We start from the raw sequence: 14,312 nt of genomic DNA, 5'->3' as shown, positions 1-14,312 counted from the left end.
AAATTACCCCAAATCAGAATTGAGTCCTAGAGGTAGATAGCTTAAGGAAATTCACAGAAGTTTCCAATCCGCTCCTTTCTCTTACACACATACCCACAGCCTACCCCATATTGTCCAGGACCTAAGGCCAGCCCGAGGCATTTTGGCACCTGAGGTGAACCACAAAATGGTGCCTTCCTCCCTGTCAGAGAAGAAGGGGTATGTGAAGATCTACATCAGGAACAAGGGATCTGCCACCCCCATACATCCAGCTGCCTGAAGCAATCACCTCACCTTGCCTCATGGGTGGGCCGGCCCTGTTAGGGGCAGGATTCAGCTCTTTTTGGAAAGGGCGGGGAGTACACAGGAAGCTGTAGAAGGAGACTGGAACTTTCTAATTAGAATTGGTATGTAACATTTCCCTATCACATTCTCATTTTTTTCTGCTGGTATAAGCATTTTACTCGCAGTGTCTGAAACTTTGTTGGCTACCTGTGGTGTCCATACTCTCTGAAATTGTAATTTTCACAGAAGCCAGCTTGCTTTGGGACATCACAGGGCTTCTGACTTCAGGTGGGGAGTAAGTAGCAGGATAAAGTGAGCTCTTAATAAATACCCTGTATTCATACAAAATGTCCCTGATTGCCTAACCCAGTTTTGTAATGTTTGATATGGTGATATTTCAAATGACACCCTCTCTGGGTTTACCAATACATATTTCAAGCATAACAACAATGCGTATTTCAGTTCGCAGTAATAACAGCTGGAGGTGAAGTTAAAAACCAAAAGCATCTTTTTAAGCTGAGCAGAATGTTTTGAGGTTCATTTTCCTTTCTGCCTTAGCTCTCTCATGAGTATCATTTTGAAATGAACATGTTATTGAGAACAAGTCTTAAAGTTGCAAGAACTTTTCCCTCCCTCCCTCTACCACCTCTAATCTATAATGGAAGTCATACTATTGGGCTAGTGGGAAGGCTGAGCAGCAATATTCTGGCATTGCTTTGTCAATACTCCAACCATTTCAGGTTCTCTGTTTTAGATCTTCATCGGTCAGGAATGGAAGCTTTGCATACGATGTTAGTCTCTTGTTGCTTCATTAAATCCTGAGGAAAAGCTGTGATTAGTATGTATTAAAGTTAAGGATATTCATCTTTCATAGCAACTCTTTCTCACACCAAAGGAAGGCATGTGAGGATGTACTTCTGTCTCTCCCATAATAGCTGGAAGAATCAAAGTATGTTGCTCAGGATGGGAATCAGAAGCAGAAATCTTCTGCTTTCCCTATTTGCTATGGCCTGGGGGTGTACCTTTTAATTATCCTGATCTGGGAGGAAGTGGGAAGTAGAAAGAAGAATTTGCCAGCCTAATTTTAATTGGTTTTGAAAAGCCTCATTGGACATGTTAGTCAAACAAACATGGTCTAAAGTAGGGGTAGACAACCTTCTTACTATGTAGGGCCCCATTGCCTCAGGGGATATCTGCCAGGGGCAGCATGCCAGTGGGTCAGAAGTGGGAAAAGACAGAGCCAAAGACAGATGAGTTACCCCACTTTCTATCTCTCCAGTGTTCCTTTTCTGCCATCCTTTATTACTCATTTCTGCTACCACCTTTTCCTTTGTTTTCTCCTCCTTTCCACTCACATTAAATTGGGCTAGGGGCTCCATGCAACCTACCTGTGCTCTAAAGCTGCGCCTGGTGCTTTATTTGAATTAACTGCTAGCTGTATCCTTGATGGCATCATGTGTGCATGGCAATTGAAGTGAGGTTGCTGGGTTCTGGTGTTGGTAAGAACAGGATTTACTTACCTGTGAAGCATCCTCCTCTTAGCATGTTCAACATCCTCTCTGTTTATAGGGATTTGGCTAGGCAAAATTGTTGACTGGTCAAATGCCAACTCTCTGTGATGACCCCATGGTTTGTCTTCCACCAGAGAAAAATGGAGAAGGAAAAGACTGACAACTTGCATTTTCAGATTTCTATTATTCTCTGTTATTTCTTTTCCTTGGGATGGCAGCTGGCCATAAAATGACAGCTCTGAGCCCACAGGGAACACTTCTGACTGGGCTGCTTAATCAGAGCCAGTTCTGGAGAGGGGGAGGGATAGCAATTCATTTTATGTTACATCTGTCATAGCCCCCTCCCTTATCGTTGGCCTACATGCTTTAGGCAATGATTCATGTGTCCTGTTGTGACAATGCAATCTGAGTTCTGGGGCCCTTATCACTATTCTCAATTTCACTCTGAACCTCCTGATTATTATGCAGCTAAGGAATGGTGGGGTGGTGAACAGGAGGAAAGCCTAGAAGGTGCCCTGTGGAGTTTAAAGTGATATCTGGCACCTGCAGGATTCTTAGTTGGAAGCTCATCGGTGCATCTTTGGTTCCTGACAATGATTTGGGAGCCCCCAGTGATCTAGGGTTTGAAGCTAAGTGGGTATGCATCTCATCACCTATCTAGGTCCTGGTTTCTTTCTTAAAATGTAGAAAGCATTCAGACATGGAAGCCTCCAACCTGCAGTCTGAGATGGTACATACCCTGTACTAGTCCAAGACTCTAAAACTTCATTGTGCTCTAACAGTTCTACTTGCTGTAAGCATGGTAGAGACATCTGGTCACTCCAGGTCGAAGCACCTCAAGAGTATTTATCTTGGCAACCTTTTCATTATGAGGCACAGAAAACGAAAGCATTAAATAGTATGTCAAGCTGAAATAATTCATTCTGAGATAAACGACATTTGCCTTGCAAGCATTCTGGTGTGGTGTGGCATATTGGAATTGCTTTCAATCTATACCCTATCCCAAGCCTTCTCCCAACAATGGCTATCTCCTTCCTTCCTTCCTTCCTTCCTTCCTTCCTTCCTTCCTTCCTTCCTTCCTTCTTTCCTTCTCTTTTGTGAACACCTTGTTTTGTATTTCCTTGCAGGCCCAGGAACTGCAGTGGAAGGATGAAGAACTGAAGAGGAGAGGCACCTTCTATAAGGAGCAGTTGGCCCACATTGAGAAGAAGGTGAGGCAGTGTTGTCTTTTATTTGCAGTGACTGAATGCTAACAAGATCAGACATCTATCTGAGTGGATCAGCAGAGAAGAGAAATGAGAACCATTGTGCTGAAACCTGGGACTGCCAGCCCCTATTATGTATCTGTTGAGGCCTCCTCCTCATCACACACTGTTAAACTGCTTCACAAGCTGAACCTTTTAAGCAACTCACATTTTAAAGGATAATTGGTTTTTAACTGGATGATTTTCTTTTTTATTATTATTTTAAAAAGCCACCTCGTTTATAATTCATAGTCCCCCACCCCGACCCCATACTATGGGTTTGGTTGAAAGCTATGTCACCTTTTAAAAATTCCCTTTGTTAAAAAAAATCTGTGGATTTAAAAAAAACAAACCCCTGTGAAAATAACCTCAGATCATTCCATACATATGAATTAAAGTTGTTATTATTAATTTATCTCTTGGGAAACCAACAGATCAAAGTGTGTTGCTGCAAAATGTTGTCTGCTCCTTTGCTAGATAAGCCTTTGAAATGAACATGATTTAAAGAGATACCATCAAGCATCTTTTCAGCCTAAAATGACCTTTGGAAATCCATTTAGGGATTTGAATCTCTCCCCTGAATGTGTGGTTTGCATTTCTGTTTAATTGTTTACCAGGATGAGTTTTAAAAATTGATGGCATAAGAATTGGAGCAACCACATTATTCCTTAGGAACTAATGTGTTCTTTTCAATTCCTAGCTAAATGAAGCAATGCTCACAATAGCTTTAAAAATGTGTGAAGAATAATATTCCATAATTTTAAAGCAATTAAATCTCTTGACAGGCTTGGTACCTCTGAATTTGGGGGGGGGTGTTGTTTCTGTTTTTTGAAAGTGGGTACTTAATGTTTATAAAGGTGGGGTGAAATGTACCCAAACAACACTGATTTTTTAAAATAAAATATTGATGTCAGTCTTCCACAACCCTATGCTCCAGGTAGTTCTCAGTATGGCGAGGTGTGATTTACTATGTGGTGGTTTAGAGGCACCCTTTCTTAATTTAATGACATTTTGATGTTTTTATTCTGAATGGCTTTTCAGTTCTATTCTACCCCTATTAAACTGACTGACGCAACTCAGAAACCAGGTACACAAGGTGCTAAGAGAAGTGTCCTCAGCCTAGCGAATGCTGTTTAAATTTGTTTCTCATCATGTCTTCAGAAGCTTAGCCAGTCTTTTCTTTCCATTTATTGTGAGAAAAGGAGAGTAGAGGGTGAAAAACAATATTATGTCTATTTTCATAATAGACAAATTACACTCTTTCTTTAATATCACTGCAAACTGTATTAGAGGTCAATAGTACCTCCATAGGTATACAAAACCCCTTTACAAACCTGATTTCTCAAACTTTTTTTCCAGTTAGAACCAGCAAAATTGAATTGGAACTTTTTTCATCATAGCTAGCATTTTGCAGAAAGCTGACTAATTCAGCTTTTGTGATCACTGTGAGCCCAATTGCATCTGCAAATGCTTGCAAGCAACCTGCACTCTTACCTCAGCAAGTGGCCAGACTTAATAACTACTCTCAGGCAAAGATGTTTTAGTTGACCACTTTCCTCTGTTCATGGAAAGAGCTTCACATAATGTCTTGTTGAGGGTTGCCCTCAACACTTTCCAGAGCACAGTGCCAATGTCACTGGCCACTTTCAGAAGAATTAATAAAGTCCTCAGACTTGATGATCTGCTTCCATCCTGAACCACTAGTGTTGGAGGCAAGCCTGCCTCTGTACATGACCTTTAGGATATGCTTACCAAGGTTCTCCCACAATGCTTTGTGCCATATGAGAAGGTTTCAACTGATGAACCGTTATTGCCATCCAGAGGAAGTTGTCAAATGAGGCAGTATCCAAACCCACAAAGTACGGCATACAACTCTGGTTGTGTTCTGAATCCAAAATGTCATATGTTTATGACACGGGCATAAATGAAGAAGAGGAGGGAGGAGCCCAAGAAGCTCAAAAAGAAGACCAGACTGTGGTTAAGAAACTAGCAACAAGTTACACTGTTCTGCTAAAACATGGGGTTTAGCCAAGGCACATTTTGTGACTGGTTCTGCCCCTGCACCACAGATTTGTGACTGGTGGGCCTCAGTAATTTTCAGCAATCTCAACTGCACCCTGGGGGTGGGGGTAGAAAGTTTGAGAATCTATGATCTAGACATATAGCCAGTTTACCTGGGACTTCAAGAAAGGCAGCCTCAGAACTGGTAGGGGCAGCCACTGCTTATACCAAGAGAAGGGGAAGGCATCTTCTCTGTTGTTGATGCAGTGACAAAGAATCACACCAACCATGTGCTTCATTCATGTAACCTTTTTGTCTGCCTTACTCAAACAGCTGTGAAATGTGATAATGTGCATAGCATGCTTGAGTAGAGTGTGATATGGTTGCAAGATCTGTGACGTTTGTTGTTACAGGTAATTCACAACTCATGATTATTTCAATTCAATACAGTGGTACCTTGGTTTAAGAACAGCTTAGTTGATGAACAACTTGGATTAAGAACCCTGCCAACCCAGAAGAAGGTGTTTTGGTTTGTGAGCTTTGCCTTGGAAGCAGAACATGTTTCGCTTCCTGTTGAGTGTGTTCCATTTGTAAATTGAGTCCCCTGCTGCTATGGGAAAGCACACTTTGGGTCCCCTGCTGCTATGGGAAACCCACCCATCTGTCTGGGTTTCCCTAGCTACTCTGTCCAAAGTATAAAACAGTGTTGCTCTACTACCAGAGGCCTCCCCCTCCTGCTTTGTTCTGGTTTAACTTTCAGTTTACAGTGATTATACAGCAGGATAGTGTTGGAGACGCAGGAGTGCTGCAGACGTTCACTACATGCGTCTGAAATGTCCCAAGAACAGTGGGTTTTGTGCATTGGTATGTTGTGTTACTTTGGCAACCATAGCGTTAACAGAAGGACCATAGAGCACATTTTGAATGTTGTGCAGATGATGATCACAGATTTAGCCCTTCGCATCTCCAATAAGAAAGATCTCAAGTAGTCTGTGATAGGAAAGACCTCTGCCAAGAACCCAAGAGAGCTGCTACCAGTCAGCATAGACAATCCTGGGCTAGATGGAAAAATAAATCTGGTTGACAGTAGCTCAGAGTACCATGCAATTTTAGTCTGTAGAAAAAAGGCAGACCTCTTTCCAAGTGCCACCATTTCCATTTTCTTTTCGGCAAAACATATTCATAGCAAGTTGCCTTTGCACACTTAGCTACATCTAATCTGTGTAATTAATTTTAAAAAAGAACGATTTAAGCTACTGCCCAATGCTGCTGCTTGCGTTTAAATTCCATTTATGTTTCATGGGGATTGTGCAATGAAATCTCAAACAATCCACCAGTCATCCACTTTAATTATCGCAGTTGTCCATATGTTCACAAGCAAGGAATTTATATATATATATATAATTTCTCCTCCTCTAAATGTGCTTCTCTCTCTAGATTTGTATTTCTTAAAGTGGAAATGACTGGTAATATTTATGTATGTATCCGTTGTTTATTGGCTACAGAGAGAATGTATACAGAATTGTTGCTTGTTTATTTTTAAATATCTTACTTTCCCCCTTCCCAGTTGTGTTTTCTCTGCAAATCCAAAGCTGCAATCCTTACACACGTTTCATTTGAGAGTAAATCCCACTGAATTCAGTGTGTCTTATTTCTAAGGAAACATACCTGGAATTGGGCTGTAATTAGGCTTTTAAAACAAGATTAATAGATGTTCTAGCTGCAGGAGCTGGTATTTTAAACCCTCAGCTCCACTGCATGTTGTTGAAAGATATTTTCTCCCTTTCTCCCAGTCGCCTGTGCACGATAGGAAGTCAATATTAAGGGCAGGTTTTGTTTCCTCATTTTATGGCACTAGATAGTTTTCTGACCCTTAAACACCAACATTTTGCTGGTAATAAAATAGAAGAATGCTTCCAACTGTCGTAGAATGAGCTTAGATTAGAGTCGGAGATGGAGGGGGCTGGCAGAGGAGAGAAATGTACTTGAAACAGTGTAATAAAGCTTAATTGTATTAGTTTTGAAAAAGATTTTCGATCTTCTCCATGGATAATTTTATTCCTATAATGGTTGGAAAGATGGAAAACGCAGCACCGAACAATCTTTTATATTAGCTGCTGCTTTTATATAATTCTGCTTTCATTTCTTGAATACACACAGACCTTGACTTTTTTCCCTTCTGTAGTCATTGCTTTAGAACTTTTAAAATCTTTTTTTTTTTTTTGTAATGAGATTTAGTGGGAGACAAGTTGAGGGGGAAACTTCTGCACAGCTGTTGTTTGGCTGGATTGTCACGGATGGATGTTCTGGAATTACAAAGTTAGACTCTTCAGGGCGTTTGGGGAAAGTTGGGTGGGGGGCGAAAAGCAAGGTGGTGATTCAATGTGAAAATGAGAGGCCCAGATCAACCTCTCCAAGAACAGTCTTCCCCTTACCCCATCTGTGCTGTTTCTAAGGCACTGATTTGGCTCTGACCCTGTCCACGTGGATTATCAAGGTTGTCCTCCAGTTATAATATGCAAGCTTATTCGTTTCAGAGGATGTTGTTTTCACATAAATTGCTGCCTATGAGACTGAGGCCTCAACTACACCCCCTCCCAACTTTCTTAACTCTCTTAATACACACATGATGCCTGTTGCCTGTTTACCGATAAGGACAGCTGTTTTTTCAGGAGGCCATTAGGACATTGAGATCACTGCTTGCTGGCTTCCCGTGGTCATCTTGTTGGTCACAGTGAGAAGAGAGTGCTGGACCAAATGGGCCTTGGGCTTGATCCAAAAGGGGGTTTCTTGTGTTCTCCTGGCCAGAGGACATTGGTTTCATAGGTCCATTTAGAAAATGCCATTCAGAAATCATCCCAGTGGGTGCACCTAGTGCCACAGTTCTCAAAGTGTAAGATAGAGGAGAGGTGAAGTACCATTTCCTCCCTACCTACTATTCCTGTACTATTCCTGGTCTAAACCACTGAGCCTCTTGGGCTTGCTGATCGGAAGGTTGGCGGTTCGATTCCACATGATGGTTTGAGCTCCTGTTGCTCTGTCCCAGCTCCTGCCAACCTAGCTGTGCTGGTCCCGAGGGTAAGGTACCGTGAGTGTAGCAGAGTCCACACGAAGAGGAGCGAGGTCTGATGCAGAGAGCCGGGCGGGGAACAGGAACACTGGAACAGGAGGCTGAGCAGGTAACAGGAACACCGGATGGTCGGGAACAGGAGGCCGAGCAGGGAACAGGAGTACTGGATAGTCAGGAACAGGAAGCCGAGCAGGGAACAGGAGTACCGGATAGTCAGGAACAGGAGGCCGAGCAGGGATCAGGAACACAGGAAGGTCCGAAGCCAACAACGACGTTGCTCCCGCAACCTGGGGCCGGGATGACTGGGCTTTTATCCTCTTCTAAGGTCAGGGGCGGTCCCGACCCCCAGGAGCCCCGCCTACTCTGGCCTTAAGGCGAGCACTCCTCCTGGGGGCAACTAGTTCCCTTCGCCTCTCTGCCCTAAGCCTCTGCAGATCAGGAGAGGCCGCAGGGTTACTGGGCCCTGGAGGAGGCTCACCTGTGGCCACTGAGTCATCAGGCCCCTCTGGGGCCAGGAGGACTTCACCTGGGGCCAGCTCCTGCTGCACTGCCACAGGTGCAGGCTCTTCAGCCTCTAGGCCTTGCCCCAGTTCAGCCGGCCCTGGAGGCGGGGACTCCTGTGCAGGCTGGGATTCCTCTGTTTCATCCTCCGAATCGGAATCCCAGGCCATCACACTAGCAGTTCGAAAGCACGCCAGTGCAAGTAGATAAATAGGTACTGCTGTGGTGGGAAGGTGAATGGTGTTTCTGTGTGCTCTGGTTTCCGTCACGGTGTCTCTTTGCGCCAGAAGCGGTTTAGTCATGCTGGCCACATGACCCGGGAAGCTGTCTGTGGACAAACGCCTGCTCCCTCGGTCTGAAAGCGGAAGTGAGTGCCACATCACATAGACAAATATGACTGGACTTAACCATCCAGGGGTCCTTTACCTTTACTATTCCAGTCTAGCTTTATGCCTCATGATTGGCCTACAATGCAGTCTTTAGCTTACTCATAATGTTGATTGGTCAGTGGGATGTTTGCTTCTTGGAATTTCCTCTTCAGTGGACTTGGATCACAGTTTGAGCCTATAATGCCTCATTTATGTGATCCACCTGCCTCTGTGTCAGGGATGAGAACATTGGTTGCTAGCAGAGGTACGGTATCTTTTATGGAGGTCCCAAACAGTCCTTATGTCATCAGAGTTTTAAGATACGGCTATACCATTTAGTTATCTACCCTCCAATGCAGGATCATCCAGTTACTACTGGTCACAGTGTGCCAAAAGAAAAGATGTATTGCAGAGAGGCTGATCTTGTCTCATTTTGTCAGTGGAAATATTTATTGGGAGGCATAGCCTGCTACAAATAACTGAACAGTTGCATGCCCATGGAGAGAACCTCTTTTCAGTTGTTCACAGAAAGTAAACTTGCATTTCCAAAGTTGGTGGATTAAAAAATACTTTGTTGTTGTATCAGTTGCTTCTTAATGTTACAAGAGGGTCCTGTGGTGTATTTTCAATAGATCAAAAATCTCTTCCAATTGGTTACACACTCCAGTTAACCTTGCTGTTTGGTACCACCCAAAGGCCTCCTGTTATGTTGCTTTTGACAGTGGCATTAACTCTGGTGGCACATGGCCAGTATTCATTTCTCTTGGAAGTACAGTATATTCCCAATCATGCACTGCAGTAAGTGATCGGCTGTAGTAGTCATAGCTGGATTTTCCATATCTGTAAAGGTGTTGCCATAACTAAAAAGGACGCTGACTTCTCACTGGTGGTTAAAGAAATAGCACCATATATACTTATTTAGAAAAAAACATTTAATGTTACTATGTATATATTGTTATGGTTGATTTCATAGATATTTTGGTAACTTGTATGTCTCCTGTTCTAAAAGTGTGTTTTAATCATTATTTTAAAGAATATTTTTATACCATTTTACATAAACCTCAGATTATTATTTTTTTAAAAATAAACAACCTATGAATCTTGCTACATAAAGCAACACAGACATATAAACAATTACCACTGGAATATATACCATCCCTGGAATTAATTCCTGTAAAGGATGGAGGTGGAATAACAGCTGCCTATTATTGCCACTGGTTGGTGTACTTAATCTTCCTGGGACATATATTTATGAAGGGCAGTATAAAAAAAAGCTTTAAATAAGATAAAAACGAATATACTTATGGAGTAACGTTCCTATTGTGTGTCAGACGGCGTTCTGTACTCCCTGATTTATTTCTCTGGAAGTGTGTATATTTGAGTGCGATTGGAGAGGGAGAGTTACCAGTGCTATTCCTTTGCTCTTGTTTTGGAGCTGTCAAGACCAAAAGTTGCTAATGTGAAAGTGCTGAAGGGTGGGATATTAGGTAAACCTAAATTGAATTAGCAAATGCCAAGGTGACATTGTTAACATGCTAATTAGGACCAGGAAACCCTAATCATCACATAATAAAAGTATATTGCCTAAAAGCAGGTACATTTTTCATGTTGAGATGAAAAAAGGATATACATTAAAAGCAACTAATTAATCTGCAGAGAGGGAAAAATCACACAGTTTATAGGTTAAAAGCAGTATCTCTTGAGGAGTTAGATAATCTGCAGAGATAGCATAGCAAGTAGAGTTGAGTGCATTTAGGGGTTTAGCATTCCCTTGAAAATTAATGCTTCTGTATTAAGGCTTGTTTAAACAAATCTAGTATACACTACCTAAAGGGGCTCTAATTTTCGGGGGGAGCCCCCCCCCCCGCTAAATTGGGGCAAATTTGTGCATGTCTGATCTAACTGATAGCACTTGGGAAATGCTTTAGCTTCTTTAGGAAAACATTTGATTCTTCTACCTATTCTGTGGGTAGAATGATCTTTTGTGAATGATTTTGTGGTTGCAAATGCTTCTGAATCATACTGCTAGCTACTTGGTGATGGTGCTTCATTTCTGAAGAAAAAGATGAGCCCCAGGGCTAAGGTATTCCAGGAAGCTATGCAATGCCCACTGCACCTTAATGCTGCATGTGTTGGAGCAAGCTGTAATTATTTAATAATGATCGAAGGGTACTTGGCACATGCTCAGAGGCAGTTTTCAATATAGATACTTCATCTATTTTAATATGCTGGGGGAAAGGTTCTGAATCTGAATATAGATGCACATTAAGGCCTGCAGCTGTTGACTCCCTCAAGATATGTGTATTTTTAAAATAAAAAACAACAACGCTTCAAACTTATTCTCTTATTTACAAATACTGTAATTTATGAAGGCAAATCTACACTTAGATGTTTCTTTTTAAAAATACACAGATTTTCTTTTTTCAGAACAAGAGGGGACAAATACTGGAGTGGCTGCCGATTTTATAGGGTCTAGACAAGCAGGTATAGACCATTCTGGGCAATCAAGGCAAGCAGAGCAGTTCCAATAAACACTCTTTGCAGTTTTACCTTTCTTACACAATGTTGTTGTTTTAAAAAGCTTATAATATTTCATCACAAGAAGGCACTTTCAGTGACGTCTGTTCATATTTCTCTTTGTATTTTAAAATGCCTGCTGTCTTTCTAGAATCTGGGTAGTGGGCAGAAAATAATTAAAAGGGCTTTTTAATGGGAATGCTGAACCCCTCTTTAGGCACTGAACCATCTGTGGCTATTTGTGCTGCCTGTACCTATAGCTTGATTTAGTGATGCAATTAATTTATGGTGACTAGGATTGCTAACTCTCTTGATTTCTGTCAGGGTGCTTGTCTCTTTAGCTGCAGCATAATAGGAAGAAGTTCAGTAGCTGAACATTTGCCCACTATGGACATGTACTGATGAGGGGGAAACCTTCAGCTGCTGCTTTCCTGCCTGTCATGTATAGGGACTCTAATGTGGAGACAGGGCAGGAGAGAGGTTGGCAGCCCTGTTAGCAGCTGGGCACCAAGGGATATATTACTGTCCTGTTTTCCTTCTAATAGCCACCTAAGCAAATGAAATATGGCCTTGAAGTGTCCCATGTTCAACCTGACAATCTTCCTTGGTTGGGGCCCACTAAGGTAGAAAAAGAGTATTCAAATTTGTCTGAGTTTTGGTGGCTTACCCATTATACAAATTCCACTTGACTGTGGAGGAGACAGAATATAAAACAATCAAATCTATGGTAGGCCCAAAGGAGTGATTAATGGTTTGATTTTATTGTGTATGGATTTATTTTTGTTTGTTTTAAAGTGTTCATAAACTGCTATGGGAGGTAGTTATGCCTTAAGAGCGGTACATAAATGCCATAAATAAATAGTTCACAAGGGATTCAGGATGCTTGAGGTCTAGGGAAGCTTGCAAGGAATCCCCAGATGTCAGGCCTTGTAATCCTTGGTGCCTGACTGCGCCCATTTTGAATTTTGAACATAAATCCATCTCCTGAAACTGGGTAATCCCATTCTCACTTCTCCTAGAATGAAAGATGGAGGTTGGGCCTGAAGGTAAGCAGATGCTGATACTTGTTGTAGGAAAATATTGAGACCATCTGCTGTATCAGCCTTGTAATGCACAAAGACTTCCATTCAAAATATTTTTCTAATTTGAGCATGCTGCACAGATGAAACAGCAGATCATTTATGCTAAGAGAGGACCCCCAAGGCTTATGTTCATAGGCTACTAAGAATTAGAGTGCAGTTAATACCATTTACCAACAACACTGTTTGAATGCACTGAGAAAAGTTTTTTAGGTATTGTACAGTATAATTTGTGGATGTACCAGATATGGCTACAGGGGATGTGCTGGTTGCTAAAAGCTCAGTCCTATGCATGTAAGCTCAAATGTAAGTTCTATCCAGTTTAATGAGACTGCTGAATTTCAATCTTAATTAGTCAGTAGCTTATGGGCTCTTTCATTTCATAATATACTCACACAGGGTCCTACCCGACTTGTGAGATGTCATTCTGGTGTTCTACCTGTGAAATCCTTGCAGAGTCATGCTTTGCAGTATAAAGGAGCAGAAGGGAAATTTATCTGGAAAGCAAAACTAAATTAGCACCTTAGAGGTGGTAAAAAAAGTGAAACATTTAATCACAAGAAGTTTCTAGGAAAGATGGTCTGAGCGTTCTTCTTTTGGCGAAAGGGGACATTTTGTCTTGAAAAAGAGGAAGTTCTTGGTAATTCTAAGATGAGTACAAGAGGAGCAATGAAAAAAAATCTTTCTACATTGTATCATTGATCAAAACCTTATTGTCAATGAACATGTATTTCAATGAACAATTAGAACTTCCCTGGGCTGTGGAGTTCCCAGACCAGTCACAGGTTCATCTGGTACATGGTAAGCATCCACTGTTAACTATTTGCAGGTTCTCTGCTTTTTTTGCTGATACTGATTAAATCGGTCCCTGGTGGCGCCAGTCTTAAGAAAGTTGGTCCTAGGACATAGAGTTGGGGGAGTGCGGTTTAGTGCCATGGAGTTTGGGAGTTCTGCAGGATTCTATCTTTACTAAGGTGTGTGATCATATAGTTGAGCTTTTCAATTCAGCTTTTTCTTATTTTTATGCACATTAGTAAAGCTTCTCATTACTTGTCTCCATAAAATAGGCTATGATGTCTTGAGTCCATTAATGAGGTATGGTGTATAAAATGATTGCTTGTTCTTTTTGCATGAAAGACCAATTTTGGTTTAAAACATTTTCTAACAGAACTCCAATCCCTGTTCTAAATTTCAATGTACTCATTGCACACCAGGACAGGTTTATTTATTCATTTTTTAAAAAAATATTTATATACCATAAAATAACTGTGATTTGCCCTTGGTTTTGACTCTTGAGATGTATATTTTTAGAACCCACCTTATTTCTATAATTTTGAATTGTTTTTAAATGGTTTTAATATTGTTTTGTAACTTTAATCTTCTAACCTGTCCTGGGACCTCAGAGTGAAGGGTGGGTAATAAATTTTATTATTACTACTACTATATATACAAGCACACACAAACCATATGAAAAATTAAAATCTGAAGTCAGCTAACTATATTATGGAATGATGCTTTCTCACTAGCACAATAGGTTTGAACATATTACACCAATCCTGGCCTGACTGCTGATTACCGTATTTTTCGCCCCATAGGGCGCACCTAGTTTTTTTTTTGGGGGGGGGGATACAGGAAAAAAAAATATTTCCCCCCAGGCACGGGGCTGGCGCGGGGGAAGCCCGAGCTTCCCCCGACCCCAGCCCCCAGAACAGCCTGCTATCCGCAAGCCTAGGGAGCCGCGCCAGTCTCCCCAGGCT

At 41.6% G+C, this 14,312-nt stretch overlaps 1 protein-coding gene across 6 annotated transcripts in view; it reads left to right on the top strand.

Annotated features, from left to right (window-relative positions):
- The window catches only part of CHCHD6 (coiled-coil-helix-coiled-coil-helix domain containing 6), a 206,149-nt gene that overhangs the window by 69,970 nt on the left and 121,867 nt on the right, over nt 1-14,312 (top strand). For 4 of the 6 annotated variants that reach the window (XM_081184354.1, XM_081184355.1, XM_081184356.1 and 1 more), the window contains one exon: nt 2,903-2,986. The exons of the other annotated variants lie outside the window; for them this stretch is intronic. In XM_081184354.1, the coding sequence (XP_081040480.1) occupies nt 2,903-2,986 (84 nt within the window). The remainder of the gene's footprint in view (nt 1-2,902; nt 2,987-14,312) is intronic. 6 annotated transcript variants of the gene reach the window in all.

The sequence above is a fragment of the Podarcis bocagei genome, assembly GCF_964188305.1.
Source record: "Podarcis bocagei genome assembly, chromosome: 2".
NCBI classification, from domain to species: Eukaryota; Metazoa; Chordata; class Lepidosauria; order Squamata; family Lacertidae; genus Podarcis; species Podarcis bocagei.
The sequence above is the reverse complement of the archived record's forward strand: the minus strand, read 5'-3'. Positions and strand labels throughout refer to the sequence as shown.